Source organism: Sturnus vulgaris, chromosome 21 (assembly GCF_052056855.1).
Source record: "Sturnus vulgaris isolate bStuVul1 chromosome 21, bStuVul1.hap1, whole genome shotgun sequence".
NCBI lineage: Eukaryota > Metazoa > Chordata > Aves > Passeriformes > Sturnidae > Sturnus > Sturnus vulgaris.
In genome coordinates, this window is record NC_142263.1 from 5765092 (window position 1) to 5791200 (window position 26109).

General features: G+C 48.5%; 2 protein-coding genes across 12 annotated transcripts in view; one reads left to right on the top strand and one right to left on the bottom strand.

Moving 5' to 3' along the window:
- The first annotated feature begins 1720 nt into the window (after positions 1-1720).
- LIG3 (DNA ligase 3) lies at positions 1721-16914 on the top strand. 2 transcript variants are annotated; one of them, XM_014876525.2, is made up of 20 exons: positions 1721-1836; positions 2097-2653; positions 3114-3230; positions 4081-4278; positions 4670-4821; positions 5724-5890; positions 6525-6602; positions 6690-6858; positions 7757-7912; positions 8338-8469; positions 9234-9313; positions 9705-9792; positions 10840-10917; positions 11155-11278; positions 11516-11658; positions 12426-12500; positions 13059-13205; positions 14236-14410; positions 15036-15127; positions 15240-16914. In XM_014876525.2, the coding sequence occupies exons 2-20, from the start codon at positions 2116-2118 to the stop codon at positions 15471-15473; spliced, it is 2943 nt and encodes a 980-aa protein (XP_014732011.2). In that variant the 5' UTR covers positions 1721-1836; positions 2097-2115; the 3' UTR covers positions 15474-16914. The 2 variants fall into 2 exon arrangements, with proteins under 2 accessions (XP_014732011.2, XP_014732009.2); XM_014876523.2 differs by having other exon boundaries at positions 1723-1836; positions 15237-16914.
- The window catches only part of RFFL (ring finger and FYVE like domain containing E3 ubiquitin protein ligase), a 28903-nt gene continuing 18800 nt past the window's right edge, over positions 16007-26109 (bottom strand). For all 10 annotated transcript variants that reach the window (XM_014876519.2, XM_088176880.1, XM_088176885.1 and 7 more), the window contains 5 exons: positions 22325-22729; positions 20734-20820; positions 20187-20394; positions 19003-19026; positions 16007-18503 (listed from right to left, as the gene is read on the bottom strand). In XM_014876519.2, the coding sequence (XP_014732005.1) occupies positions 18322-18503; positions 19003-19026; positions 20187-20394; positions 20734-20820; positions 22325-22729 (906 nt within the window). In that variant the 3' untranslated portion in view covers positions 16007-18321. The remainder of the gene's footprint in view (positions 18504-19002; positions 19027-20186; positions 20395-20733; positions 20821-22324; positions 22730-26109) is intronic.

The following is a 26109-nucleotide window of genomic DNA, read 5'->3' on the forward strand; positions in this document are numbered from 1 at the left end:
CCTCTCTGAATCCTTCTGCAATTCCTCTTCTGGGACTCAAAGCTCCCAGTTGGATTTTGTTGGGGGAGCTTGTTTCTCTCTTTTTTTGGGGGTTTACCTCCGCTTCTGGGCCATGAGGGACAGGAAGGTGCATTTCCATCCTGGGATCATGGATTGAATGCATTCTCTGAGAGCAAATATTGCAATGTAAAATATTGCAGATGAATGCAGACTGTTTACAGCCAGATCACAGTGATCAGAAATGCCAATGTCAGACTTCATCTCAGTTGTGAGACCAGGCAGTTGTTACACTTACTCCCAGCTCCAAACAGTGTGGTTTGTTTGATGTGCTGGGAAGAAGAGGAAGACTGCCTGTAGCTTGCTTTGCAACCAGCTGGAGGCCAGTAAAAAGACAGATATGTGACGGGGGAAGCAAATTCTGTACCTCATGGCTCATACTCTGCCTTTGAGGTAGAGCAAAGCAGGTCAAAGACTTGGCCATGTCAACCCACACAGCATCCTTCCCAAGGATGAAGGCAGGAATCCAGTGGAGCTGTGTGCTGCATCCATTCCAGCCTCCTCAGCAGCCTCCTGGCACAGCACAACAGCACTTCCATCAGAGAGCAGGGGAGGCTGCCACCAGCAGAGAGCCAACAGCTGGGCTGCAGGTGTGCACCTGTAGTGGGATGAAGGGCTGTTCTCAGGAGCCTGGGGTCATACAGCAGCACACAAACACAGTGTGAGGGACAGCTCCAGGAGGTTATAGGGCAGCACTTCAGGCCTGTGCAGGCACTGAGGGCCCAGGTGACATGGCAGCATCTTAAACCTGCACTAACATGGCACAGCACTCCTGAAGGGACAGCTTCATGAGGCTGGGGATAAGGCAGTGGCTGTGCACAAACACGGTGTGAGAACTCTTGGAGGGACCATTTCTATGGTCCAACAGCACCTCAAAGCTGTGTTAATGCAGCACAGCACTCTTGGTGAGCCAGTGTGGTGCAGCCAGGATTAGGGCATCCCCTCACACCTGCCCCAGCTTGGTGTAGTGCTCTGGAAAAGCCAGCTTGAGGAGGTCAGGAATACATCATCACCTCAGGGAAGGACACGCAGAGTGCAGTGCTGCAGGGGCGACAACCATCACCTCAGGGCATAGAGTTGGTACTGCTGAGGGTAGAGACCCTCCAGTGCCTCAGGGTGCAGAGCAGGTGCTACCATAGGGCACAAACCCTCCATTGCCCCAGGCGCTGTCCCGGTGCTGCCCTAGGGCATGGACAGCGGACCCGGTGTCACCTCAGGTCCTGATCCCAGTACCACCCTAGGGCACTGGTCCTCCACGCCCTCAGGGCGGGGACCTGGTGCCACCTCAATGAACGGACACGCCTTGGACTCAGGCGCGGTCCCGGTGCCACCCTAGGGCACGGATCCAGTGCCGCCTCAGGGCCCGGGCTCTCCCTGGCCCCGGGCACGGTCCCAGTGCCAGCTCAGGGCCCGGGCTCTCCCCGGCCCTGGGCACGGTCCCGGTGCCGCCTCAGGGCCCGGGCTCTCCCCAGCCCCAGGCGCGCGATCTCGGCACCGCCTCAGCCGCGCGCGAGGCGGGAAAATGCTCCCGGCGCGTGCTGAGGGCGGGGCGAGACGGGCAGAAGGGGCGTGGCCTTCGCTCGCCCGCCCCCTTTGCCTCTGCTTGGGCCGGAAGGGGCGGGGCCTGGTGCGGCGCGCGCGCGCGGCTCTACGGAAGCCGGGCGGGCGCGCTCGTGTTCCGCTGGTGGCTGAGGCGGCGGCCCCGGCCTGAGGGGCTGGGGGGGGTCCCGGGGGCCCGGACGGAGCGGGAGGCGGGATGGCGGCACCGTGAGGAACTCGGTGAGCGGCGGAGGGCCGGCCTGAGGCCTGCGGAAGTGGCGGGAGCCGGTGGTTGGGCCGGGGCGGCCAGGGCGGGAAAGCGGCCTCGGGGAGAGGCTGCGGTGTGAGGGGAGAAGGGACGGGAGAGGGCCTGGGAACGGGGAGGGGGCTGTGAGGGGCCGGCGTTTGGGGCAGCGGAGCGGGTGCCGGGCCGGGGGCTGAGGCCGCTGAGGGGGTCCCGGCGGGCAGAGGGTGCTCAGTGTCCCCTCTGTCTCTCGCAGCACCCTCTGCACGGACTGGATGCCCACGGGCGGCAGGGCGCTGTCACACGCTGCCCGCGCTCTCGGCAGGGGCACTGCACTGTTGTGCCCTCGCCCACAGCTCCCCTTGCCCAGACCGCTGTCCTGCTCTGCCGGAGCCAGCCCCGGTTGCTGGTGCCAGCTGCTGTTCCAGCCTGTCTCCGTGCCATCCCCAAAGCAGCGCCGTGCTGCTTTTCCTCTCTCCCTGCTTTGGGGCAGCTGGCTGCGCTCAGCCTGCACGGCTGCAGAGGACATGGCAGAGCAGCGGTACTGTGTGGACTATGCCAAGCGAGGCACCGCGGGCTGCAAGAAATGCAAGGAGAAGATCGTGAAGGGGATGGTGCGCATTGGGAAGATTGTTCCCAATCCTTTCACCGAGTCCGGAGGGGACATGAAGGAGTGGTACCATGTCAAGTGCATCTTTGAGAAGCTGGACAAGGCTCGGGCTACCACCAAGAAAATCGAAGACATCACAGACTTGGAGGGGTGGGAAGAGCTGCAGGATGAGGAGAAAGAAATTATCAACAAATACATCTCAGGTGAGGCATGAGGCAGTGCCAGGGTCGCTTTTCTCCTTACTTTCAAGTTATGCCAGAGGTTGTCACCCAGCTGTGCCTTTGCCGTGAAATCTTCATGGATTTCTTGTATGGCTTAGGGACCAAGTGTGTGGTGCTGCTCCAGTCCGTAGGAAAGGGAAGAAATGTCATTTCTACAATGGCATTGTAGATTGATTCGTTTGTCACAACTGATTGTGGACAAGGCGTAGGTGATTTAATTCATGGGCAAATAAAACCCATCAGTTATTTTTCATTTCCACCTTTTTCTGTGATCTTTAATAAATTGCTTGTTCTTCTAACTTTTGTTATCTAAAAAACATCCCTTTTTTTTCTCCTCCAATTCTCATTTCTTTTAAGGCTTTTTGCTTTGTAAGCTCTATAATATGGTGAGGGATGTATGAGATTATTCCTGACTGCCTCTTTGAACCTTTCTGCTTTCCAGAAGCCAATTCCAAAACTGGAGGTACCCCGAAGAAAAAGGTGATAGTGCAGGCAAAACTCACTGCCACAGGACAGCTGACCACAAAAGATCCACCAAAGAAATTCTCTGGATTCAGTGGTAAGAATTAAGAAACTGGTTCTGAGAAATCAGTTTCTTTTAATCTCAACATCAAGAGGTGTTTTAGCTGGGCTCAGATCAGTAGATTTTTATCTATAGTTGATTTAGGGGTTTTTAATTCTGGTTTGTCAGAAGCTGTCAATGCTTTCTTAGGCTGTCAGTCTTAAAAGATGCTGGAATTTCCAGATTTCCTAATGAAACAAAGGTTCTATTATGACCCACATTGTCAGGCTTACTCCATCTCTCTGCATCCATTGGTTCATTCCAGTCAAACTGAAGGCATAGGCTAAAGTTACCTCATGTGGAAATCAAAATCTGGAAAAAAACACTGAGGGTTTCTCAGTTGTGTTAATGGAAGCAAAAACTTGTCCTGAGGAGCAGCTGCCAGCAGGACAGTCCATCTGTGAGCTCTGACTGACCTGACACCCACCTGGAGCTCCACACTGCCCAGAGCCAAAAGACAGCCAGACATTGTCTCCTGTAGGGGATTGGTGTTAGGAGACAAAAGGGGTGGGGACATATTCCCCCATTTTAAAATTACCTTAGGGAAACATCTTGCTGTGAAAGACAATAGCCTATAAAGTAGAAAAAATTATTAAAACAGAAGCATCTGGAAGGAAAAAATATTTTTCACCACGGTTTAGTCATGTTTTTCTGGTAGAATTAAGATCTAGGAAATTCTGGTGTAACGTGAAGGGTAAAAATAGTTGGAAAGGTTTTACAAAAGTCATAAATTTTAGCTCTGAAGCTTTGCCAGCGCACTGAGATTGTTTCCAACTTGCCAGGCAGAGGTAATTTCAACATTGGCTCCATGTTGTTAAAAAAGCAACCTGTGATGTGTTTGATGCAGCCAAGCCAAAGAATTCAGAAGATGGCCCTGCAAACTGTGCCCAGAAGCCCAGCCTGTCTGCAGCCAGGTGTGATCCCAAGCACAAGGACTGCCTGCTGCGGGAATTCCGCAAGCTCTGTGCCATGGTGGCTGAGAAGCCAAGCTACAATGTGAAAACTCAGATCATCCAGGACTTCCTCAGGAAGGGATCCACAGGAGGTATGGCTCCAGCCTGCAGTTCTCAGCCCTCTCAGAATCTGCTTCAAAGTCTGATCTCAGAAGGAAAGTTGATGTTAAATTCGGATTGTTCCGTGGTCCCAGTCTGGTGCTGTGGTGATTCCTGAGCTATGGAGGTGATCTTTGAAAAGTGAACTCTTTAAATAGCAAGTTCAGACAAAAATGTCTTACTCAAATGTTGTAGGTGCCAAATTTAGTGCTGAAATCAGATTTAGAGGCAAATGGTGGCTATTTCCCCTAAGAATTCCAAGCCCCAACTGTGGGCTTTATCCCCAGGGTTATGCAAATAAACACAACCAACCAGAGCCTGGACATGAAAAGAAATCCTCACAGTTATAATGTGCTTTTGTTGTTGTTGTTTTTTTTTCCCCAGATGGTTTTCATGGTGACATATACCTGACCATTAAGATGCTGTTACCAGGTGTCATTAAAATAGTTTACAACTTGAATGATAAGCAGATTGTAAAGCTGTTCAGCAGGATTTTTAACTGCAACCAGGAAGAAATGGTCCGGGACCTGGAGCAGGTGAGTGCAGACAGCAGCTCTCTTAATTTCTGTTGTTCAACAGAAATTAATATGGAAATTCTGTAATGGTTTAGGTTTTTTTACTCCTTAGCTTGACTGTTAGAATGGGAGCTGATGATTTATTTTGGTTTTTCTTGGCTTTAGCAGTTTTCATAGCATTTTCTGCCATCTGGAACCTGTAGAAAATCATGTTTGAATAGAAAGCAGGATAAGAATTCACCTGGCAAAGCTTTAGAAAGCAAAACTAAAATTATCTAGGCGAGGTGGGCTGCATCTGTTTGTCTAAACTCCTTTGTCTGGCACTTTCCTACAGAACTGATTTATATTATTCTTTTTGTACCATCACATATCAAAACCTGGGATTCAATTAACAGAGCTGTCACTGGCAGCTGCAGTTGGTTGATACAATTAAGCTGCTACAATTGCAAGTGCTCAGTTGTGCATTGAGTCCCTGTGCACAGGAGCTGGTGATTGACTGTGCACTCTCTGATTCACTGCAAGGTGCAGAAAAGGGGTGAATTAGATATTAAAGGTAATTCTTTCACCTCTCTTCATTGCCTTGCTGTGCACTGCCTTCTACTGACATCACTAGCCTGTCCCACATCCTTGGATTTACAAGTGGATCCATCCTGAGGAAATAAAGGGTCTGTGCTGCTGCAGCAGTGAAAACTAGAGCCATGAGATGATGCTGGTACTCTTAATTACTTTTCTTGGCAAATTAAACAGCTCAGCACCTTTATGTGTTGTGGCAACTTCCTTAAGTGTTCGATTCCAATTTCTTCATGAAATCCCACCATCACTCCTGTCATTTATCCTCACTGGAACCACACAGAATCCCCAGTGGCAGCCCCAGTCTCTGGCCCTGCCTCTCATCCACACCCTGGTTTTGTTTTTGGAGACAGGGAGATGTTTCTGAGACCGTACGGATCTTCTTCGAGCAGAGCAAGACCTGTCCTCCAGCGGCCAAGAGCGTCCTGACCATGCAGGAGGTCGATGAATTCCTCATCCAGCTGTCCAAGCTCACCAAGGAGGATGACCAGCAGAGTGTCCTGCAGCAGATCAGTCGCAGGTGAGGGAAGGAATCAGCCTCTGAATGTTTGCCCAAACACTGGAGTGGTTCTCTACAGGCTGGAGTAGGCAAAAAGTTAATCATGAGCCCCTGAGACTGAACTTAATTAGTATCTGTAAGCTGCTATTAGTGATTGAGACACCTTGACAGCAATAGAGAACGTTTGTGACTCTTGTTCATGCCAGAGAACTTCATCCCTGCCTGTCAAAACATGTCAATCAAACAAGTGATTCACGATAACACCCTAATGTTAGTGTTTAGCTGATAATTAAGTTGCTATCCTTAAGTGTGTTGGGAAAAGCCTTCAAATAATTTAGATGAAGATTCTTGGTCTGGCTCAGTTTGTGTTGATCTGAGGCTGAGGATTTTCCAATCAGTTTCTCATGATGCATTAATTAAGTAAATTTTTGAAGATTCATCAACACTGAGGCAGAATTAATGTTGGCATAAAGGTGCTGGAAAGCCTTTTGGATATTCCTTTGTGTCTCTGAGGTGTCACTATTAACATGTGTCCTCAGTTTTGATTAAACCTCTGCAAAGGGAGGGCCTTTTTTTAAGGAGACCTGGATGAGTTTCTTCTTTTCAGCTGGAAAGTTGTTGAGTTCACACCTTTGCTGAATCTTCTCTTCTTCAGGTGTACGGGCAATGACCTGAAGTGCATCATCAGGCTAATTAAGCATGACTTGAAAATATATGCTGGAGCAAAGCACGTGTAAGTGATAGGAGGCCAGAAATGCTCATTTCCTGAGGCAGCAGCAGCAGAGCTGAGGCTGATCCGTGTTCCCCTCTCTCAATGCAGGCTGGACGCTCTGGATCCCAACGCCTACGAGGCCTTCAAGGCCTCACGGAACCTGCAGGACGTGGTGGAGCGGGTGCTGCAGAACCAGCAGGAGGCCGAGAAGGTGCCAGGGCTCAAGAAGACCCTGAGTGTGCAGGCCTCACTCATGACCCCAGTACAGCCCATGCTGGTAGGTTGGGTCCCCTCCTGGTAGCCAGGCAAGGAGCAGAGACCCCCAGCTGGGAGGGGCAGGAGCCAGGGCAGTGGCTTAATGGCACAAAAGGAAAGACACTTACACTCCGAGGAATTAAGCAGGAAACAAGCCCCTTGATTTACATTATATGTCTCTTTATAAAATTTCAACAGTAACTATAGATTAGCTAGTAAAAATAATACTCCCTAACCTCATAAGTCCCATTAACATCCATCAATCCTTTCTTCCTCCAAAGAGGAATGCAAAATATTCATTGTTTATAAGGACAAAGTGTGAAAACCTGTAAAAAAATCTAATAATCAAAAAGCTAAAACACAGAACAACACCAGGGTAGTGTCTCTGCACTGTGGGCTGTCTATGCAGGGCTCAGTGTTGTTTAATGCCAGTTTAGAAAGCATCTCCTACCACCAGGCCAACTATTCAATATACTCAGTACCAGCACTTTCAGTGCCACTGCTAAGCCAAAACCTTGCCTTGTTCTCAGTCTTTTGTATTTGTTTGCTGTCATTGCAGAAGTTGATCCTTTTTCTGGAAATAGTGTAAGCTTTCCAGTGGATTAGAGATTCAAATAAGTCTGGCTTTTTGTGTGAACAAAGCAGAGTTAAATATTTACTTCTGGGCTGAGCACACTCCTGCAGAAGGCACAGTGCACATTTTAAAGCATTTGGAGGGGATAAGCACTGAAAAGCTGTAATTATCTGGGCATATGCAGATGCTTCTAAGTAAGTGAATAATTAAGCAAAACTTGGACTCGCTAACAGAGGTTTGGACAAAAAGCTCTATAAGGGGATTCATTTTAGCTCATTCATGACCTTAGGTAAGAGAAGCTTTATTTTCCATGTGTCAGCTGAGTGTTTGTCCCTGTGTCCCCCAGGCTGAGGCCTGCAAGTCCATCGAGTATGCCATGAAGAAGTGTCCCAATGGGATGTACGCCGAGATCAAGTACGACGGCGAGCGCGTGCAGGTGCACAAGAACGGGGATCACTTCAGCTACTTCAGCAGGAGCCTCAAACCTGTGCTCCCCCACAAAGTAAGCACCTGGGCACTGCTCACCCCTTGTGCCAGCTCCTCCACTGCATTCCCAATAGTTTCCTTCTACAGGCAAGGAGGATTTCTTCTCTTGTAGACTTATTCCTAATTTATATGGATGTGTAGAATGTGGAAAAGCAGCACTTAGGGCTGTAATCATTTCATTCTGGTGCACATTAAGAGCTTGAAATGAAATTTCATCTGTGTGCTGTAGAATTCTTTGTGTGCACTGCATTTTGGGAGCCTTGGTGCCAGTTGGGTGATTTGGTCCTGTTTATTAAAGCCTCATTTTTCTGTTTGTAGACTGCTGTGGGTACCATAGAAATGCTGATGTGCCACATGTGCCTCAGATACAAACACCTGCATTGGAGTGAATCCCTCTCTTCAGCCAGTTATTTTTCCTTTTTTTTTTTTTCTTTTCCCAAGGTAGCCCATTTTAAGGATTTCATCCCTCAGGCTTTCCCTGGTGGGCAAAGTATGATCCTGGATTCAGAAGTTCTCCTGATTGACAATAAAACTGGCAAGCCACTTCCTTTTGGGACTCTTGGTGTGCACAAGGTAAAAAAAAAATAAATAAATATTTTTTGTGTTTGGAGGCTGTTATTCTGTTGGCTTAAACACAGTCTGTTATCACAGGATAATTTCAGAATGCTTGTTAGAGCACTTGGGAAAAAAAATTATTGAGAAAGCTGATACTGAAACACTGCTGCTTTAATACAGTAGATTTGATATTAACCTATTGATCACTGGCAGGACATTAACATAATTTAATCTTAAGATGTTAATATTGAAATACTAATTTTGAATTAATATTACAATAATACTAAAAAAATCTTTGGAAAATCTTGCAATTCTGTCATTGCTTCTCATGGCTTGAGCAATGAATGGCAGCCTGGGAGGGCACAGGGATGCAGTGATTATTCCATGTAAGTGTTATGTAGTGCTTGTGTCTAAACTGAATAGGGGTGAGGGAGAGGACAGGAAAATGAAAATTAAACTGTAAGTGCTGAAGTTAAAAGTAGCCATTAATCTGCTGTCTGTGGAAATGTGATGCAATTTTTGCAACAGTAGTGACAGATGTTGCATTGCCCAAAGCCATTAATATTTTTAGCATTATTTCCCATTCCTAGGAAATGACCATTTTTTATCTTCTTAGCTTGTGCTTGGACACATTCAGTGTAAATCTTAATTCTCAGAATGCTTCTTTTAGAAGAGGCATGAGCCTGTCATACCTAAAATATTACAGAGATAAAAATCCATCCTTTTATTACTGTGCTAAAACTGTTTGCTGTGACTGCAGAATTCTGTTAATTGTATTTCAGAAAGCTGCTTTCCAGGATGCCAACGTTTGCCTGTTTGTGTTTGACTGCATCTACTTCAACGATGTCAGCCTGATGGACAGGTGTGTGTGTGCCAGGGGAGAGTGCCTGGGCTGCCTTCCCAGGATGAGCTGCCTGGAAAACCCCAGGCATGCAGACAGACCAGTCCAGCTGGGCTGTCAGACTGGGGAAATCAGGGCAGCATGGGAGGGACCTTGCTGTGCCAAGGAGTTTCCCTGTGGAGCTCCTCTTGCTCTCCAGTACTGGGATTTGCTGCATCCCAGCTGCTCACTTTACATCTTCTAAACACACTGTTAACATTGGAATTCCCATTTTATCACTTCCTGGAGGAAAGTAAGAGCTAGTTGTCCTCTCTGGAACTCTCTAGTTTGGATCATTTCATGACTTTAAGAGCTTTTTGCAATGTTTTGTTGGGATTGCTGCTTGTCCCTCACTCTCCCTGCCCTGCTCTAGGCCCCTGTGTGAGCGGCGCAAGTTCCTCCACGACAACATGGTGGAGATCCCCAACAGGATCCTGTTCTCAGAGATGAAACATGTCACAGTGAGTCCAGTGTGCCCTACACCCCTAACCCTGCTCCTAAACGTGTCACAGTGAGTCCAGTGTGCCCTACACCCCTAACCCTGCTCCTAAACGTGTCACAGTGAGTCCAGTGTGCCCTACACCCCTAACCCTGCTCCTAAACGTGTCACAGTGAGTCCAGTGTGCCCTACACCCCTAACCCTGCTCCTAAACGTGTCACAGTGAGTCCAGTGTGCCCTACACCCCTAACCCTGCTCCTTCACCACTTGGCTGTTTTATGATTAACTCTGCAAATTCACCCTGGCAAAATGGTTCTCCTTCTGCTCTGTGTGCAAGACTTCTTGAGCCAACATTGCATTCCCATCTTTTCCTCACCCCTGCTCCTTCAGTACAATCTTAACTTGCATACCTCAGGTTTTCTGGCTTGTTAATGATTTTCTAGCCATTGTCACTCTGGCCTGTTAGGAGGAACTAAATCCCATTGTCAGTCTGTGCTCTGCAGTGCAGAGCTGTGATTGAAGGGAGCCAGACTGTGCCACTTCCCAAACTTCAAATGCTACACAGCCCTGAGACATTCTGGCTGCTAAAACCTGCATTTAGGCAGCAGCATGCTGGGATTTTAATTATACAGAAGCCCGATGTCCCATTAATTTTCCCCATTGCTACTGATTTCTGTGGCACTTTGGCTTTGGTGGAGAATGCTTGGACATTTTGGGCAGAAGAAGGTTCATATGTCCCAAGGCAGTTGGATGGAGAAGGAAGCTGGCAGTGCTGGCTGAGCAAATCTGATATGGGACATACTGGGACACAGCCAGTGGGGCAGCCACATCTGAGGGGTATTTTTTAACCAGACAAACCTTCTCTTCTGGGGACATATTCCCAGCTTAGTCACTGGCTGTGCAGCAAAGAGAACATGTACAGGATTCTCCTTGGGAAAGTATCATGAAATTACCTGTTCCTCCCTCTGCAGGTTCTTTGGGTTTAGGGCACCAATGCTCCAAACAAAAAGCCTCAAGATCCCAGTGCTTTTTACGGTCCTGAGCTAACCATGATCCCTCTCCTTTGCAGAAAGCTTCAGATCTGGCAGACATGATCACCCGAGTCATCCGGGAGGGGCTGGAAGGGCTGGTGCTGAAAGATTTAAAGGCAAGTTCCCATTCACTCTGTACTGGTGTGAGCTGGGAATTTGGGAATGACAACAGACAGAGCCAGCTCTGACACAGAATCACACACTGAACATTCTTGAAACATCTCTGGGTTCCTCTCAGTGCTGCTTCTCCTGCTGTGCTCAGGAGCTGCTGGGCTGGGTGAAGGCCAGGGCTGTCTGAGGAGCTGCTGCCCACCAGGGGATGTCTCTGAGGGGCTCTGCCTTCCTTTGCACAGGGTAGTTATGAACCAGGGAAACGCCACTGGCTGAAGGTGAAGAAGGATTATCTCAACGAGGGGGCAATGGCTGACACAGCTGACCTGGTGGTGCTGGGGGCTTTCTATGGACAAGGCAGTAAAGGTAGGTGTGGAGCTGGCTTCAGTCAGAAATCTGTCTGTGCAAGGAACTGCCAAGGTTTTCCTGTTCCAAGCCTCCAGAATGAGGGTGGCTGGAGCAGGGATTAGTTCAGCTTTGTGAGTGGCCCTGCAACCATGACAAGCCCAGATTCCTTTGACTCCCAAAGACACAAAAGGGTTTTGGCTCTGAAAAGCTGTGGCTTGTCCTGTGGAAGGTGTGACCCCTGCTGTCCCTGTGCAGGTGGGATGATGTCCATCTTCCTCATGGGCTGCTACGACCCCAAGAGTGAGAAGTGGTGCACGGTGACCAAGTGCTCTGGTGGCCACGATGATGCCACCCTGGCACGTCTGCAGACAGAGCTGGACATGGTGAAGATCAGCAAGGTGAGAGAGGGGAGCCAAGGGATGCTCAGCAAAGGGCTCAGCTGCTCTTGAGGTGCTGCTTCACTGCAGGGTGACGTGCCCTGCCAGGAATGACTCAGAGTTAAAGCACACCAACCACTTGACACAAGTGAGGTGTCAGAGCAGCCAGCTCCTGGAGGAGGCACTGCCTGGCATCTGTACCCAGACACTGAGTGGGAAGCCAGGCACCATCTGTTTCCTGCTAGGGCAAAGTTTTGTTGGGAAGATAGCAATTTTTTATCTGGATTTTTGGGCACGTTGTGATTGGCAAAGGCAGTCACTAGAGGGGGCTGAGGGAGGGAGGTGCTCAGTCACACTCTGGTCTGGTGGCTCCATAACCTGGACTTGGAGTTAAGATTTCTGTGAGTGACTTACCTTGCTTTTCAAGACTGGACAAATAAACAGAGAGATGAATTTTAGTATTACCTTGATATCCTGAAGGCCATTTGCATCAAGGTTGTAGAATCTTAAAAAATATGGGTAGTTTTACATGAATCACTATTGGAGCAACTGTTCTTGTTTCACACACAGAATGACAGGAATTGAGGGCTGTGTTTCAGGCAGTATTTGTGATTTTCTAGATGAGAGAAATGGCTGCAGGCCAGTGCAAATTCCATCCATGCAAAGGCAATGTAACACCTCTGTGCTGATCTTCTAGGTTGTGTTTCAGCAGCTTTTGCTGTAGAATTAGGTTTATATATGATGATGATAAGTGTCAGTGATTTTAATTTTGTGCTTTTAATTAATAGGATCCTAGTAAAATTCCAAGGTGGCTAAAAATTAACAAAATCTACTACCCAGACTTCATTGTCCCAGATCCAAAGGTAAGTGCTCTCATAATCATTTAACATTTCCCAGCCCTTACTCTGCAATCTTCTATAAATCCTTTAGAAGGACAGCTTAGAAGTTGTCTGTGTTACAAAATGAATCTTCGTATTTGGAACGGGAAATTAAGCACAAGTTTTTATCTCTCAATCTTGCAGGTGCATTTGAGGCTAAGAGCTTCATGAAGAAATCACACCTGCAGCAGTTTTGGGAAATATTCTTGTGCATTAAATCCCTTCCAGAAGTGAGCTTACTTTAAATTTGAGATATGAGAAATCTGATGTGAAAGGGTTGAAACACAACTACAATTCAGAAGTTGCTGTTGTTGTAGGGAATGTGTCAGTATGTCTGTATGCCTGAAGGAGAAGGTGGTACTTGGAAATTGGCATTTGGTGTTAGTGAAGGATCTCTGGCTTAGTGAGGAAGGTTTTTGTGATGAAGGTGACCAGGAAGGTCAATTGGTGTCTATGGGGTGAAGAGTGAGTGGGGCGAGACGCTTTGTGCTGGCTCCTGAGCAGGCACAGCAATGTGACGTGGCTTCCTCGCTGTGTGTTTAGAAAGCCCCGGTGTGGGAGATCACGGGCGCCGAGTTCTCCAGGGCCGAGGCGCACACTGCGGACGGCATCTCCATCCGCTTCCCGCGCTGCACCCGCATCCGCCACGACAAGGACTGGCAGACTGCCACCAACCTGCAGCAGCTCAAGGTGGGTCACTCCTGGCACCGGCCTGTGCTTCAGAGACAGCTCAGAGCGTGCCCTGAGGGCTCCTGCTGCCCGTGATGGCACCTCCGTTTCCCCTGCATGCCAGGCTCGGGCTGGATTGTTCTCCTGTGGAGGCCTCTGAGCTCCCTTGAGCTGTTGTGTGGTTGTTCCCTGTCAGAGAAGTCTCTGCTGGCAGTTGGTTCCATCAGCTCTTGTGGCAGGGTGAGGAATTGCCTTCCTCAGAGGTGACCACAGAATCACTGAATGAACTCGGTTGGAAAAGACCTTTTCAGATCAAGTCCAGCCTGTGACCTAACACCTCCTCAGCAACTAAACCAGGGCACTGAGTGCCACGTCCAGGCTTTTTTTAAACACATCCAGGGATGGTGACTCCACCTCCTTGGGCAGACCTTTATTCTCTCCATGCTCATTCAGTTTCCTCTCAGTTGCTGAGACTGGGAGAGGCATTTGGAAAGTGCCTGTGGGTATCCTGGGGCACAGGCCAGGTGGCACCAGCCAGGACCCCTGGGCTGCAGTCACCCCTCACCCTCCTGTGCTGAGGGGAAGGAGCCCAGTGCCAGCCCTGGCAGTGGGGAGCTCTGTGCCCATGGGAGATGCTGCAGTTTGGGGCTGCCAGGGCTGCTTGTGCCATGGAGAGCAGAAGTGATGCAGCCCTCCAGGGCCTGCCAGGATCCCTGTAGAGAAGAGGGGGAACAAACCTGTCTGCAGATGGGCCCTTCCCACACTGAGCACTGGGCACTGCTCATCCCTCAGGCTCTGGTGAATCAGGCTCTTGCTCTGTAGCAGATGATGTGGATGTGGCTTTTGCTTCTCCCTGTGGGGCTTCCCTTAATGCCAGGAGAGGGGTGGGATGCAGGGAGCTGGGACAGTTAACAGGAAAAACACTGCAGAGAGGTGCAGGAGGAGAAAAAGCTTTTGAGCAAACACTTCAGGGGGAGAAAACCAGAGCAAGTCTCTGCATCACAGCTCGTGTGCAGTGCCAGACATGATCAGTGCTGTTTCTGCTGGGCAGGAGCTGTACCAGCTCTCCAAGGAGAAGGCTGATTTCAGTGTTACAGCTGGGGAGGAAGATGAGTCCACAGCTGGCAGCAGTGGAGAGAATGATGCGAATTCCAGGTCTTCCACACCTCACAACAGTATTAAGAGTCCCCCAAGCAAGTCACCTGCAAAAGCCCAGAAGGCAGAAGGTAAGAGGATGGTGCTTTCAGGAAGGAGCCTGGGCCTGTGTCCTCTGTGCTGGCTCTGGTCCTTGCCTTCTGTCAGAGGCTTGATGATCCCACCTTTCACATGGATCTCAGGGATAATGGGTAGAGCTGTTCAGATCCTTGGTTAGGCCCAATATGAATTGAGTATCCAGAGCTCTGAGATGTCCTGGGATTGGGAAAAGATGGATGGAAACAGCTCTGATGATGCTGTTGAGGTTGGTGTTCACTGCTCCCATTTCTGCAGGTCACAGCCCCTTGGTTAGAGACTGTTGGCCATGAGCCAGTGTTTAATTTGATTTGGATGGAATTCCTGTGTGTAAAGGGACACGTGGCTGTAGGTGATTTCCAGGTGAATTGAGCTGGAACATGAAGCAGATTTCTGGGCAGTTTCACAGAGCACAGAGTGCTGACAGTGTGGAGGGTAGATGGCAGCAGCAGCCTGGGAATTTCCAGTAGAAAAATGTTTCTCACTAGTGCCAGTAATTCATGGATTTTCCAGAAAGAGGACAGGAAACTTCTCCCTTCTGCTCTTTACTCTCTTCCCCAACATTAATACACCACCAGTATCTGGACAGAGCACAGGCACGAGCCAAATGTTTGTTTTTAGAGAGCAAAGGAGTCACTGGATCCCCTCAGAAATCCGAGGAGAAGCGAGGGGAGAAGAGAAAAGCATCCGAGATGGAGGACAATGGAAAGAAGGTACAGTCAAGCACCCCGGGTGGGGTGGGGGAGGCTGAGGCCGTTGTTGTCTCTTCACTTCCATTCCAAGGAACGTTTTTCCCAAGCTCTGCTTCTCCTTCCCCTTCAGCAGCCACTGCTGGACATTTTCACGGGGGTGAAGCTGTACCTGGCGCCCTCCGTGAAGGACTTTGCCCGAATCCGCCGCTACTTCATCGCCTTTGACGGGGACCTGGTGGCAGAGTTCGACACGGCCTCGGCCACACACGTGATTGGGGACATTGAGGACAACCCCGGGGCCCAGCGTGTCACTCCCCGGTGGATCTGGGAGTGCATCCGGAAGCGCAGGCTGGTGGCCCCGTGCTAGCACAGGGGGCAGTGCTGGCACAGGACAGGTGGGAATAGGGAAGTGCAGATCCATGGGGATTCCTCCATGGAGGTGTGGAGAGACAGGAAGTGCCCTCAGGAGTAGCTACAGATCCAGAGCCACCCATGGAATGAATTTCAAAAGTTCTCTGCAGAAACCTCACTGCTGACTCCCATTTTGCTGCCCGTACTGTAGACCACTGCCCTTATCCAGGTGCAGGTTTAGTCTCCTTGGGTTTTTAAAGTTTGGGTATTTTTATAGATAAAGAAATAAAACTGAAGCAGCTTCTCCTTTGCTGTCAGGACTTATTTTCCAAAGGTTCTTCTCTTCCTGTTCCGGAAAACAGAGCAGCAGCTCCATGGGATTCTTGGCTGTGGTGCCAAGGTCATTTGTATTGTCAGGTAATTTTTTTTCCTCCTCCACCTCTTCTGTACCTCCCCACTAACAATATGTAAACACCTGGGATCCCAGTTTGTGGCTGAGGTTCAGCAGTAGCTGTAGGATCTCTGCTTGTAACAGAGTCAGAAACAAAGTTAACTAAATCACATTTCACTTTATTATAAAATTATAAACCAAACTTCTGTACCAAAACTAGTAAGTTTAACTGTCATAGTACCAGAGGATTTAATAGCGAATAACATGCCCTTTCAAGTAGAATATTAACTTTTAAAATCTTTAAACCATGTACAGTGTACATAAACCACATAAATATTTCCATTTACTTTATTAGTTCAGAACATTATATTCCTTTGGATCATTAATCAGTTTCCTCCAGGTTTTGATTTTCCTTTAAAATAACTCACATCCATAAGTAGAGTATCCATTTTTATAAGGGAAACAAGAGCCCTCCCTTCACAAAGCACATTTTTGAGTCACAGGGTGGGTGGATCTTCTCATCCCTAAAATTTCAGGCATTGATCTGCAGCTTGGTTTAACTGCTGTTGAAAATAAGCCTACCCTCTACAAGGAAAGGTACATCTATCCATAGGGGAATCATCTTCTTCCTGCTAAATTCCCCCAGCCCTGAGTTATTGAAAAATATGACAACATGAATTTTCACAGTGAATTTCCTACATGAGGCTGTTCTGTACTTTGTGGATCCCTGCATCTCTTCGAGGTCCCTGTGCCCTCTCCAGAGCAAACAGAGTCACTCCTTACTTGCCTTTTTTTCTGTCCTGATGGACTGACTTGTTCAGTTTGTTCTCATGCTGGATCTGTTAAACCTTAAGTCAGAGATTAAAGAACAGCCTGACCTGGGACAGAGGTAGAACTCAGACTGCTGAGTTAAGTGAAGTTTTGTGGAGTTGTGAGACCACCCCAGTGAGAAATCCGTGGCTGTCTCCTGCTCCTCCTGAGCCATGGATTTCTCATCTCAGGTGCTGTTTTGGCTGCAGCTCCCAGAGCAAAGCCCCTGCACTCCTGCAGCGGAGCTGTTGCCCCTGGAGCTGTCCCTGTTCAGAACACACAGGGTGAAGGTGCTGTTGACATTACTGCCACTCACAGGAGCTTTGGTGCTGTCCCTGCAGCTGCACCTGAGTGCCCCCGGAGCTGGGAGGGGCTCACTGCAGAATCCCTCAGGCTTTGTGCTGTTCTCTGCTGGCAGCCAGGCTGCAACAGAACCACCCCCTCTCCCCAGAGCAGCCAGGAAAGCGGCACAGGGGTCTCAGCCTCACAGCTGCCCTGGAATGAGGGCACAAGCCCACAGTGATGGACACTTAGGGGAAAATACAGCAGTTCCAGTCACCTCCAGCAAGAACTGCCAGAGCTCTCCAGCAAATCTCTTCCAGCTGATCACACTGCCCAGGAGAGCTGCCAGGGATCAGGTCACAGCCTCTGTCTCCACCCTCACCAGCAGAAAGGACGAAATTGCTTTTGATAAGCAGTGAAAGGTAACAGAACTGTAAAACTGAGCCCTGGGGAGGATGGGGAAGCTGATCTGCACTGGAGAGTGCTCACGGATCCAAGGGACACAAAGGCTTTCTCCCATGATTCCCTTCTAAAAAAAGAAAGTTACCTGTACTTAAATATGATTGTGTAGGAGTGGATCCTCACTACTCTGCAGCTCTGTGGTTTCCTCATTAAACCCTGGGGACATCTCAAGCCTTGGATTGGTAACTCCCTCAGCAAGCGAGGGCAGTTCAGTTTGAGCCCCACCTCTGGCACAAGCTGTGAAGTCAAAGTCGACAAAATCAAACCAGAAACCTCCCTGTGGCACAGAAACAAAAACCCAGCACTCAGGGCAAGGCTGAGCCTTCCCAGCCTCCCTTGCCAACAGTTTTCAATAATACAAAGACAACCTTGATATAAAATTACACATTTTTCCACAATTGCACTAGGCTGGAATTAGGGAAAGCAGGGGCGGTCTGCCTGTCCTGCAAGCATAACAATTTGACATTAACTTAAAAATAAAAGTAAAATTAACAAGCACAGTGACATTTTAATCTTCAAAAATCAAGTTGTTGCCGGGCATAGCCTGAGCAGCAAAACAAAGGACACTTTTTGAGACCCCAGTTCACTTTTATTATTCAGAGGAAAATACAAAGCCTCTGGAGCTGATCGTCCTGGCAGAAAGCTGGGCATCCATCTGTCCTCAAATTACCCTGGCATGGAGGCGGTTAATGATTGCTGGCAATGAGCTCCAAGGAGTCCAGGCACTGTGGTGTAAAGCACGACGTGGGACGAGCAGAGTCGGGCATGGCTTGAGCAGAGCAGCTTTCCCCAGGCTTCTCCTTCGCTCCCTCGCAGCAGGCTCCACGCTAATCTCCAGGGTAATTACTGGCAGGGATGGTGGCCCTTTCCCGAAGAGCACGGAGGCTTTAAGGCACAGCAGCCTGAGCCCAGGGCACCTCTAGGTCCTGAAGACGTGCACGGCCCTGATGACGTACTGGCGGCAGATGGGGCACTCGCTCATGCGCTTCCCGCACTTGGTGCACGTCACCATGTGCCCGCACTCCAGCAGCACACAGTCCGTGGGAGCGTCCATGCAGATCCTGCACAGGTTGTCCTCGGTGCTGGGGGGCCCAGCAGCACCTGGGGGGACAGGAGAGCACGGATGGGTCACACACAGGGAGGCGTGGAGGGGTTTGTGCAGCCCCAGTTGGCTCTGCTGAAGGGATTCCCTAAGGGAGGAGGTCTGCAAAGGAATTCCCCTGGTGGCTGCTCCATTAGCTGGCAAGCAGCAGAAGTTTTAGCTTTTCCACAGTAATTTCTGTGAGATGGAAATAAATACCACTGAGATTCTCAGTGATGAGACAAACGAAGCAACAGGGCTCTCTCTTCCCAGGTAACAGCACAAGAGGAAATGACCTCAAGTTGTGCCAGGGAGGTTTAGACAGACATTTTTCCTGAAATGCATTTTCAAAAGGATTTTCAAGCTCTGGAAGAGGCTGCTCAGGGCAGTGGTTTAAAAGCCATGTAGATGTGGCATTTGGGGACATGGCTTAGAGGGGTGACCTTGACAGTGCTAGTGGGACTGGATCTTGGAGGGTTTTTCCCAATAAACAACTCCATGATTAAGGATCTCACTCACCAGTTTGATCATCAGTGTCCAAAACTGCAACAGAAGAAAAGAGGGAATTGGTGAGAATCTAGAAAGCTGGGAGAGAAGTTTTACCAGGCAGGGGCTGAAAACCTTGAAGGAGTTGCTAAACCAAAGCTGCTTTTTGCTGATCACCATGGGAGGCTCAGGCTGGGCTCTGACCAGGACAGGTTCAACAACTGACAAGAAACTTTCTCCTATACTGAGCTTACAGAACAGTTAAAGCTTCCCAGAGATAAAGGATCCAAAGGGATGTCCCCATTTTTAAGACAGAGTTTGGCTTCCCAGTGCTGCACCTGCAGCAGCCCCTTGTACCAGTTCCTCTGCTGTTACACAATCACCAAGTGACTGAACACAGACAAACAGTGAGTGAAAGGATAAATTGCATCAAAAGCACAAGATAATGAAAGAATATAACCCCAAATCTTAAATCTTGGATCATCCATAGAAGGCAAAGCCTAGAGAGATATGTTTAAGAAAACAACACTGAGAAACAAACGTATGAAATCCAAGTGTTAAAGTAAGTTTCTCTTGTAAGTAATTTACAAATATGTGTCTTTTTTAAGGAAAGCCCTTGAAATGAAACTGGCACCTGGGAAATCAAGCCAGATATATTCTCTGTGCACCCCTGTCCCCTCACAGCCACCTGTGCAGGCCCAGCACGTGCAGCAGGAACACTCTGGTGCTAAGAGAGTGAAAAACCCCAGCTACCCACAGCTGGGCAGCCCTGGGAGCCACTGCCCTGAGCACGTGCCCTCAATCTCCCAGCTGCTCTTTGGTGGCAGTTCCTGCCTGGGCAGGGCATTTCCCTGCTGGCTTTTCCATGTACCACGAGCTGAGAGAAAGGAGCTCAGCATATCCAGTTTTGTAGAGCCAGCCACCAGCTGCTGTGAGGGTGAGGCAGTGCCCAGCGGGACCTGTTGGGGGCATGCACAACACCGAGGGTGAAGGATGCACAGCCCTTGTGCTGCTGCTGCTGCAGGGCTGCCAGAACTGTCCCTCAAACAGCAATGAGTGGTGAGCAGAGTTCAGCTCCTCTCACTCTGTACAAAACATTCCCTCCTTCCTCCTCACTTTGCTGCACCAGAAATGTAAGGCGAGTTCTATTTCCTTGCACAGCTGTCTGTAAAAAGGCTAAACCTGGACAACAGGCACAAGTTGGCTAAGTTTCTGACCTAGATGTTGAAGGTCCTTCTCTCTGTAGAGACGAGTGACCCTCTCCAGCAGCTCCCACTTCTCACAGCAGCCTTTATAGTTGACGAAGTTGCGGGCGAGGATTTCCTTGAGCTGTCGCACCGAGAGCGCGTTGATGTCCCCGATGCTCGTCAGGTCAGACAGGGAGGCCTTCCTGCCCAGCACCAGGTTATCCTCAGAGTCACTGGACTGGGAGGGAGCAAAGAGGGAATCATTCTTGCCCTCAACAGCTTGAACTACAATTTCAGTCAATTTTCAGCATGCGTGTTAGCAGAGATTCAGGTTTGGATGTACAGAGAAGTGGCTACTCTGAATTCATCTATGAGAAACACAGATCTTGAGATAGAACTAAATAATTTCTGCTATGGTGTCCAAGTGACACCAGGTCTTTCTGTATGTGGAGGACAGGATGATGCCACAGAAGGGGTTGATTTAGTTTGGTCAGTCTCAGTTACTGTTCACCTCTGGTAGCAAACCCAGCCCAGGAACCCTGGTATTCCCAGCCATCCAATTCCAGGACACACAAACCTGTGTCTCGTCCTCTGCTGCTGCTGCTTCTGCTGCATTCTCAGCTGCTGTTCCATAGGCTGGGCTCGGAGGCACATGACCATTGGCCTGGAAGAGGAAATAAAGCTTTCACCAGCTGTGGGTTTCTGGAGGGAAATCAACTCCAAGGCAGTGCCAGTGCAGTCCCTGACGTCTGGAAGGACAGTAGGCAAGTAGGAAGGACAAGGCACAAGCCAGGCACACTCACAGAGGGTTTTCCCTGTGCAGCACTCACACAAAGTAACACTTGCTGAAGCTGAACCTTTAAAGGCCCAGTAGAGAACTCCAGGCTGGATCAGGAGGAGACCAAATTTGTACACCTAACTTGTATGTGCACATGTGCAGTCCTTCCCTGAGGGTCACACTGTGCTCTGCGGTGATGTCAGAGCTCTCAGTGCAGGGCTCTGCAGAACCCTCCTCTAACCCAGCTCAGATCTTCACACTCACCAGGCAAACACCTCCTCAGGTGAGGTCTGCAGTGGGCAAACAGAGACACCGAGTGAGGGAGCAGCAGTGACAGAGCTGGAGAAGGGAAGCTGGGCAGATGCTCTGAACACTTGATCAAATGAGCAGTGTAATTTCAGCTGACTCACCCCCAGCAGCCACTGCTCCCTCTGGTTTCCTACCCACGAAGAGACTGTAATGTTACCATCCCACTTATCCAAGTGGGACTTGTTAATATTTACAGAGCCCAAGAGTAACAATCAAGATCAAAGAGCCTGAACTGCAGCAGGATGTCATGCAAGTCGAGACAAGAAGCTGAAATGTATCATGGGGCAGTGAGGGAAGACAGCAGGGCTGGTAAAAACTGGAATGGCAATATCCACAAAACCAGGGAATGAAAATGCCTTTTAATGATTTGTAAAAAAGATTCTCCCAGGAGAACTCTTCTTTTGAACTACGTACATCTGCTGAGGAAGGAGAAGGTACACACATTTTCACAGCTCTGGCACACAGGGAACTGAATACACCCATTAACTTTGTAATAGGACAAGGAGCAGCTGTCAAACACTGAGTAAACTTCCCTCAGCAGAGAGCAGAAAGACAAACAAAGCAAGGTCAATAAAAAATAATTAAGCTCAAATGCCCCTGCCAAGGTTCATCAGAACTGCAGGTTCATCATAAACCAAGACTTGGCAACAGACTCAGGGTTTGTCTTCTATTGATCTGAGTGCAGGAGACACCAAAAACCTCAGCCACCCCCATCACCTCTGATCAGTTCCAGCTCCAAAACTGCTTTAGACTGTGCTTGTTATCTGGCACAGGAATTAAAGAACAGTATCAACTATTTAATTACACCTACAAACATGTGCCAGAAGCCATCAGCAAGTGCCAAAGGAAGCAGTCATAGGAGCATCTTATGGTAATGGATGTGTCAGAGCACCCAGAGCAGTGATGATGTTCTGAGCTTGATATATTCAGCGTTATCCACCAGATTCAATTCCGTAATGAACGGCACATCAAACTTAGTGACAGCAAGTCACAGCTTTACACAGCAAAACCACATGCAACACTTAATCCAAAAACAGAGATGAATGAGATTGCAAAAGATGGTTCTGGCCAGAGACTGTACCTGTTGGTGTTCCTGAGCTTCTGAACTTGAGATGGGATCTGCAGACACTGAGGACTCATCGTGTGAGGTAGGAGAGGCCAGGTTGGTTGGGGGGTGACTCACAAAGTCTTGCTGTCCACGGGCACTGGTATTAAATGTGTTTGTTCTTATCTGATTTTCCTGGGTAATTGCAGGCTGCTGGCCAAGGATCAGGAATACCAGGTCCTCCTTTTCCCGACAGAACTCTGTGGAAATCTCATGGAGTGCCAAGTAATCCCGCAGATCCTTCACCTTCATCTTGATCAGCTCCTCCCGCTGAAAAGCCGTGGCTCGGAAGCGATGGCACAGGTGACAGAGCAGGGGCCCACCCTCGGCCTGGTTTGAGCAGGACGTGCAAAAGTTCTTCTTACAGTCCAAGCAGATGTGCTGGGGAAGAGAGGGGAAGCAATGAGAGCCAGCCCGCGGCCTGTGCCAGCAGCACATGGCAGCCGCAGCCCAAGGGAGCAGCAGCTGCTCTCAAAGCACAGTCAAAACCTTCCAATCCATGAAAAAGTGCCAAGTGCTTCCCCATGTTCCTACAGGAGGCAAAGGACTGATCCCTGAGCAATCAGCAGCTTTCTCAGTTCTTAGAGAAGCCCCATTCCCACCCCATTTACCCAGAATGAAATGTGATCTCCTGACAAGATTCCCTCACAGGACAGGAATTTTCTGCACCTGCTCATGCAGTTTAAGCCAGAGGAAATCAGTAGATTGAGGCAGCAGACTTGTAATTCCAGCTAGTTGTGCACATTGTTCTGTGCATTAAGAAGCTCCAGCATTGGAGGGAACTACTTAAAAACATTCTCTTCCACAAATACCTGCTATGAATGACATTCCTCCCTCCTTTTTTCCCCTCCAATTTGCTGCAATCATGGAATCAATCTTTATTTCACCATAAGAGGGACAGGGAACAGCAAGGTCTCACAGACGTCAAAGAATCTGACATTTATTTATACAAAAATAGCTTATTTTGAAAACAATACACACACTTTATACCAGTTAGTGCTAGACAGAAAGTGCTGGAAGTTTTGGAAATATTATGCCCCAGACAGTTAAAAGCTTTACAAGCTTTTGAATTCTGTTGTTAAATGTTTATATTTGATACTGCTCTAATCTTGTCATTCAGGGCCTGATTTTCAGAAGTTCCAAGAACTCACAGTCCATGCTGACTTCTGCTGAAACTTGACTGCTCAACCCTTTGGAAAGGCAAATTCTACATTTTCCAATAGGAACAGCAGCAGAACAGCCTGTTAAAAAGTCCTGAGGGAAGAAAGAAGTGACTGCAATGTTGTTGGTTAAAAAATGCTAATTCACAGTCTCAGAGAAGCCAAGCACCTCTGTGAAATCCTGACATCCTGATCCTTCAGAGCTGTGCAAGGAAAAACACACAGGTGGAGTTGAAGAATAAATACAAACTCAAAGACAAAGAACTGGTTTATGAACTGCTGTAGTGATTGAAGAACATCTCTAATTTCCCAGCTGAAAGAAAGCAGATGTTTTACAGGGTGTCAATACACTAGCTCCTTACAAAAGCTCTTTCTGCTCCTCTTTTGAGCCTGGAACCCCCTGCTCCCCAGTGAACACCTCCAGGCCTCTCATTTTAGAGCCTGTACTACACTCCCAGTGACACTTACTGGAAACAATCCCAATTTCCTGCTCAAGCATTTTAGGACATGAACATTTCTACCATAGAGAAAAACTCTTGAAACCTCATCTCAAAACTGCTGCTTGGGGCCCTGCCAAGGAAAAGTGGCTTTCACCAATCACAAAGCAAGGCAGGAAGGGCAATTTCCACACAACATCCAGTTTGGAGGAGTTTTCCTTAATTTCATCACCATAAAAAAAAATAAATATGTAATTGACTTTTTGTGACCCTGTGATTGCAGGAGCAATCCTGTTCCTCAGGAAATTTTCAGAGACAGGAATTGATGGCTGTGTGTGCCTAGAGCAGGGGAACAAAACAAATCCACAAAGGCAGAGAAATGGAAAATAACCCTGTTGGTAACACTTGCCCTCTGAATCCCCCATCTGTGACATGGGAGCAATTAGATGAATTGAGGTAAGAAAACCCCAATAACACAAAACAACCCAAAATCCAGATTGCCAACCTGGCTCCAAAGGGAGCCCCTGTATAGCCAAGGACTTTCCACCAGCCAGAAAACTCCTACTTGAGCACTCCTATCTTTAGGTATCACAAAGCAAACACAGCACAAGGGCTGTTCTATCAAATATGTTCTTGCAATTAACAGTAATCCTGCCTCAGCTATCAAAGGATATATTTGGGAAGTGAAAATAAACCCAGGCACGTCTCTGACTTAGCAGCTCAGCACCAGGATTTACCTTCAGAGAAAAAAAAAAACCTCCCCAGCCTGTATCTGAGCACCAAGTGTCTAAACATGGACATTTTGGCAACATCTCAGCATCAAGCAGCTTTTACAACTTCACTGAACTCTGTGTGAAAGGGCAGTGATTCAAGGCACTGGTCTCTTCAGAAGGATTAGCTTCAAATGTTGTTGTACATTTCCACTTGTTCCTAAAAGGTCAGGCCACATCTGACTGCTGCTCACTGACAGCACAGTCAGCATGCTCAGACAGCCCTGGAATGCTTTATGTGAGGGGTTTTGTTGGGTTGGGGATTTTTAAAGCAATCCAGGCTATCCTTATGGTCAAGTGCTAAAGGAATTAATTTTCATCCCCTGTATTTCAGAATAAACATTAGCTGGACACTGGAGTTCAAAGGTGCTGCCTCTCCCTCCCAGGAAAGAATGCAGTTTTCCATGGTGTCCTTGCAGCACAGTGAAATTTCACACACCTCTCCCTCCATAGCAACAGCACTGAGGAATGCCCACATCTCCCAAACACACCAGTGTGTTGTGAGTGATGTTTTCATTCCCTCAGAGACCTGACTGGTGAGCTCTGGCAGCCCCTCCTGCAGCCACCAGGCTCCAGTCAGCCCCAGAGACCACTGCTCAGGAGCTGGGGCAGCAGGACGGTGGGAGGAGGTTTGGGAGCCCCCTCTGGAATACAGAACACAAACCTCAGCCTCAATTTCCCTGACAGCCTGGAGCGGGAGCAGCTGGACACAAGCACAGGGACAGACACCAGATCCCACAGGAAAAGGGGGAAGTTGCTGAGGGCAGGAATGTTTTCAACAGCTTTAGCAGATCCTCTACAGTTTGTGCACCAGAGCTTTCCCTCTCCCCACTCAGAGTTCATCTGGAGCCATCGATGGCTCTGTACAAGACACTGCTTGTTTAGAACAAGTATTTAGGAGACACTGGGGAAAACAGGGCTGTGGTTCTGCTGTTCAGCTCACAACTGCCTGAATTGGCTTCATTTCAGAATTATTTCCATCCACTATTTGCAACCATGCCCAAGAGCAAGTGCTGGGTCCAGGGTAACTCTCCCCACAAGGATTTGACATTGTCCTCAGTAAGCCATGTGTCCTCACAAAGACAACACTACAGAGTCACGAGCAGGGACAGCCCCACTGCAGCTGACCCAGCACCAGGAGAAGTCTCAGTGTACTCACACACCCCAAAATACATCACCACAGTTTGATTCCTCAAGCAACTGCACTTCTCAGTGCAAAAATGCATCAACATCCCTGTTGTCCTGGGAGTAGAAAGCAGCAGCTCTGCCAAGACTCACTGTTCCTCAGAGGTGTGTCCTCATGCATGAATAAAAAAGTGCAAGGAAAAACAATTTATGAACTTTCCCATATAATGTAAAAGGGCTGTGGCCAGGATTTACCATTATTTTTAAAT

Excerpts from the sequence above, each read along its gene's own strand:
- LIG3 (XM_014876523.2), top strand. The coding sequence starts at position 2,116 with ATGCCCACGGGCGGCAGGGCGCTGTCACACGCTGCCCGCGCTCTCGGC. Across the intron at positions 11,279-11,515 it reads CTATGGACAAGGCAGTAAAG|GTGGGATGATGTCCATCTTC; the intron begins GTAGGTGTGGAG and ends GTCCCTGTGCAG. Across the intron at positions 13,206-14,235 it reads CCAACCTGCAGCAGCTCAAG|GAGCTGTACCAGCTCTCCAA; the intron begins GTGGGTCACTCC and ends TCTGCTGGGCAG.